The 5,001-nt window shown below is 44.6% G+C and overlaps 1 protein-coding gene across 1 annotated transcript in view; it reads left to right on the top strand.

Annotated features, from left to right (window-relative positions):
• Nucleotides 1-1,411: 1,411 nt before the first annotated feature.
• KCNE4 (potassium channel, voltage gated subfamily E regulatory beta subunit 4) overlaps nt 1,412-5,001 on the top strand; it is an 11,248-nt gene continuing 7,658 nt past the window's right edge. Inside the window, exon 1 of the mRNA XM_015417625.1 lies at nt 1,412-1,466. Within this exon, the coding sequence (XP_015273111.1) occupies nt 1,412-1,466 (55 nt within the window). The remainder of the gene's footprint in view (nt 1,467-5,001) is intronic.

Below are 5,001 nucleotides of genomic sequence, written 5' to 3'. Positions count from 1 at the left end.
CATTGGTCTGTCTCAGTTGGTACTGTCTACTCTAACTGGCAGTGAGTCTCCAGGGTCTCAGGTAGAGGCCTTTCATCTCATGAGATCCTTACAAATGGAGGTGCCAGAGATTGAAGCTGGGACCACCTGTGTCCAAGGCAGATGCTCCATCACTGAGTTTAGCCCCCTTCCCATGCCTCAGTGTAGCTCTAGCTATTATACTAAGTCATATAGGAGTATAGCAGGCTGGCATGCAGACCTAACTCTATGCCCAAGCTTTCAGACCCTTGTACTCCTTCCCGGGGCTGCTGGCAAACTCTCACTGCATAGGCCACTGGAATATGCTCTTGAATAAGCACATTTCATCAGGAATGAGTGAACTCATACAATGGCATATGAAACATTTGTGGAACAATTACTGCCATTGTTGAGAAACAGCTCCTCTTACATTCTGTTAGGCTGCAATCACACACAAAATAATCCACTTTCAGTGCACTTTCCAACTGGATTTTACTGTGTGAATTGGCAAAATCCATTTGGAAAGTGGATTGAAAGTGGATTATTTAGTGTGTGTGACTGCAGCCTGAATCAGGTTTTAGTCCCATTATCCATTAACATGGATAATGTTAATGAATTTCAGCTAATGAATTTCAGAAAAACTATTGGAGCAATCCCCCTTGTCTTCAGGAAGAAAAGCATGTGTTTTGTGTGCTACTTGATTGCCACTTATTCAGAGATTGGCAGGGCTTGAACTTGGATTTTCCCTTGCACCAACCAATTTCTAGCAAGCTGCAATGAATCAAGCAATCCTTTGGTGTTCAAATTAGACTTATAAAAGTCTATCTCTCTCATCTTTAATCGTGCTTTCTCTCCCTGGGGGGGAGGTGGTAGTGAAAAGCCAGATGTGATATACTTAAGTCAACATTAAAGATATTATTAAGAGACAGGGACACAAAGAGAAAAAACCCATACAGACTTGGCAAAGTAATGCTACAGACAGATTTTTGCCATATTAAATCTCAATGGACTCTAGTGCAATATCAGTGACCCCTGAGCTATTGTATGGGAATGGGTTTAAAATCAACATCCTATAAGAACAAAGCCACATGGGTCAAGGGAAGACAGGAAGCCAATCATTACAGCCTCTGACTGTCTCTAATTTTTTTTTTTTAAGTACTACAGTGAAAGTTTCTGATTGTGTAATTCCATGCTTGTTTAACCTCTAAAGAAAGAGGCAAGATCTGACTGGGAAACATCCAGATCATATAACGGAGTTGTCAGATCCCAATGAGAAGCTGAAATGTCTTTTAACATAAACATCCCTGAAAGTTATTCAGTGTGGATGACATTTATACTATACATCCAGAGCATGGTTGACTAGGAGTCTTTTCACATGTTGGCTGCAGAACAGTCTAGTCCATTTGTTTCTAAAATGGATTATGTGACGTGCAATGTCAGTACAAAGGAAGACAGCCGCATGGCAGAGAGTGAGTGAGTGGTTAAGCTTATTCTGCAAAAACAGAATGAATAGAAACAGCTGCCAAATTACTACCCAGATCTTGCTTATTTTATACCTGATTACTTGCCTTCCCAAATAATCCACTCATTTAAAGCAGCCAACAATACAAAGCATAAAACATAGAAAGGGTACTGAGTAAAAAGAAAAAGAAAAAAGAGCTCAACAACAACAACAACAAAAAGAACAAAATTTCTGGAGGTTGGAGCTGAAGCAGACTCCCCCACTCCCAACTTTGCAACCTTTTTCGCCTATATTGAAAAAAGAGCCCGAGGTTCAATCATTTTGAGGAGGGATTCTGAAAAGGGCTACAAAATCTCCCTCATTTTTACTTAGGAGAATGTGGCAGCAGTAGCCACAGCAGCAGTCGTGCTCCCATTCCTTTCAAGCCCAACATGCATTGTCTCTCCCTGCCCATCTACGCGTGTTTGTAGGGAGCACCGTTCTCTCTCTTAACTGGCTATACTTGCTCTCAGTGCCATCATAATGCCAAAGCTGATTGGATGGAATAACATGGAAAAAGGAGACAAGAAGAAAAAGAAGGCAAAAAAAAATGACAGTGGGCAAACAAGGTGCAAAAGAGTAATTTAGTGGGAATATTTTGCCCTTCCAAAAGCTCCCCTATCATGTCGGAAACGTTTGCTTGCTAATATTCAGTCCAGCTCTAGTTTTCACTTGTAGCCATATGGTGGAGGAGTGGTCCTAGGCAATTGATGACATGGTCAGTAAAACCCCACTTTTCTGCTTTGCTTGCCCTGCTTTTTCTGGTTGCCTTGCCACCATTACCAGGGTTGCACAAACACAGTGCTTTCACAAAGGTTAGAATTATACAGTTAGTAGTTCAGGGGAAGGAGCGAGGCTGTAGGTTTAGGTCTCACCTCCCCCTTTCCCATCAAGTATTGATTGAATGCAATTTAGCCTTTCTTTTCTGCTTGAAACTCTGCTGTGTTCTGCCTCAGGCAGCAAGATGGACGACTGACACAGAAAAGAGAGACTGGCCCAATGTCACCCAGTGAGCATGACAAAGTTGAGGTTTGAAACCAGGCCTCTCCAGTCTGCCAGACTAACCACTATGTCATCAGTGGCTCTTCAGCTTCCAGATGATTGGCAGAAGAGCAAAGACTTGGCAGTATTACAGGCTGTGATTGGAAGGGGCCAATGCCAAGATTCTCTGGATTGTGAAAAGGACTCTAGCTTGGAGGAGCACTGGTGAAACTCTCACCTTTACGGATCCAGCAGTTACTGGGGCAAAAATATCCTCAGAAATAATCTTAGTAATTTAGTGATGCAGGGAGTCAAATAATAAGAAGAGAAGAAGAGTTGGTTTTTCATACCCTGCTTTTCTCCACCCCAAGGAGTCTCAGAGTGGCTTACAATTGCATTCCCTTCCTCTTCCCACAACAGGCAGCTTGTGAGGTACGTGGGGCTGAGAGAGTACTGAGAGAACTGTGACTGGCCCAGGGTTCTCCAGATTAGATTCTTCCGCTCTTAACCATTACACCACTGTTCCTTCAACAGTCACAAAATCTACTACTGACTGATCTGACTTTTTGAAATCCAAATTTGAACCCCATGAAAATCCTGATATTTTTCTTCCTTTTCCGACTGCCCAGCACTCTAAGCTTCCAAACTGAATCTGGTTAAGGAACATTAACAGAACACAAGAAAGGAGAAACCTCTCAGCAGCAGGTCCCTCCCCACAGCCAACGAAAATACAGTAATATACATTTATTCAACAATATGATCACTGTTTCTTTAGGGCAAAACAGGCGCAAGCCACAGTTAACTGGCAGTGATTATTAGCAGGGTACTATGTACAATGGAGCTGCGGTGGCTCAAGTGGTTAAGACGCTGAACTGCAGGATGTGGAAGGTCAGTAGTTCAGCACTTTGAGACCCGGGTGCCACATGATGGAGTGAGCTCCCATCTCTAGTTCCAGCTCCTGCCAACCTAGCAGTTTGAAAGCAAGAAATTGCAAGTAGATAAATAGGTACCACTTCGGTGGGAAGGTAACAGCATTCTGTGCGCCTTGGTGTTTAGTCATGCCAGCCACATGACCACGGAAACGTCTTCGGACAGCGCTGGCTCTTCGGCTTTGAAACGGAGATGAGCACCGCAACCCTAGAGTCGGATTTGACTGGCTTTTGATCAAGGGAACCTTTACCTTTATGTACAATAATACAGTATGTATCATCAGTGCTTATTACGTCTGATTTGTTATCCCAGACAAAATTTTCTAACCCTTTAGCAGAGCTGCTAACAAATAGCTCACCATATATACTATCTATCTGCAATGAAGAAAAAATATATTCTCACCAAGGCTTCCAGTAAAATATTTCTTGCTAGTCAGATCTGCAACATGACAAGTTCCAGGTTGTAGCCTAAACACAGTGAATGCTTGAGAGTAGGGGTGTGCAACAACAACAAAATTTGGCCCATTCGGATTCGGCCGAATTGGGCAGAATCAATTTCAGCTGGCAGTAAGACTCCCGCATGTTAGTTTCGTCATTACGGCCAGCCGAATGTCAATTTCAGCCCCATTATATCCTACTAGCAGTAAAGCCCGTTGTGGAAATAAATACAACGAGATCTAGAAAGAGGCTCTGGGGGAGTGCTCTGGCTTTGGGCAAACAGTGTCATTTTGCTGTGGTGACCTCAGCAGGGTATAATGACAGAGTCCATGGTTTTCTCCAGAGGAACTGATCTCTGCTCGCTGAAGAGTAGTTGTAATTTTGAGTGATCTGTAGCCCTCACCTGGAGATTGGCAACAATTGTTACCCAGGATGAAATGGCTGGTTTGGAGGGTGGAGTCTATGGCATTCTACCTGTCTGAGGTCCCACCCCTCCGCAAACCCCACCCTCTCCAGGCTCCACCCCTCAAATCCCCAGGAATTTGCCAGCCTGGAGTTGGCAACCCCATCTCCTTCCCAGCTAACCATCAACCTACCATTATCTGCCCCTTTGACTTCAGCTGACTTCCGCCCTCCCTTCTGCAGAGCAATTGTAATTTTGAGTGGTCTCCAGCCCTCACCTGGAGATTGGCAACAATGGTTCCCCATGAGGGACTGAGTGGTTTGGAGGGTGGAGTCTATGGCATTGTACCTGTCTGAGGTCCCACCCCTCCTCAAACCTCACCCTCTTCAGGCTCCATCCCTCAAATCTCCAGGAATTTCCCATCGGGAGTTGGCAACCCTATCAGGATTGGCCCCAATATGTTTTCTCCCAAAGGCCAAAGTAGGTGACTGGACCAAACTAAGTTGCCTACCATCAGGCACTGAGGGGAAAGTAGGGGTGGCTGGTTTAAGGAGGGAAATACCTGGAGTTTTGGGGGGTGGATTCTGGAGAGGGCAGCATGGGGGGGGGCGGAAGGACTCAGCAGGTATAATGTCATAGGGTCTACCCTCCAAAGCATCCATTTTCTTCAGGGGAACTGATCTCTGTCATCTGGAGATCAATTGTAGCAGTGGAAGATCTCCAGTTCCCACCTGGAGATTGGCAACCCTATG

This window comes from Gekko japonicus, unplaced genomic scaffold, assembly GCF_001447785.1.
Source record: "Gekko japonicus isolate JY-2015 unplaced genomic scaffold, Gekko_japonicus_V1.1 scaffold38, whole genome shotgun sequence".
Classification (NCBI taxonomy): domain Eukaryota; kingdom Metazoa; phylum Chordata; class Lepidosauria; order Squamata; family Gekkonidae; genus Gekko; species Gekko japonicus.
The sequence above is the reverse complement of the archived record's forward strand: the minus strand, read 5'-3'. Positions and strand labels throughout refer to the sequence as shown.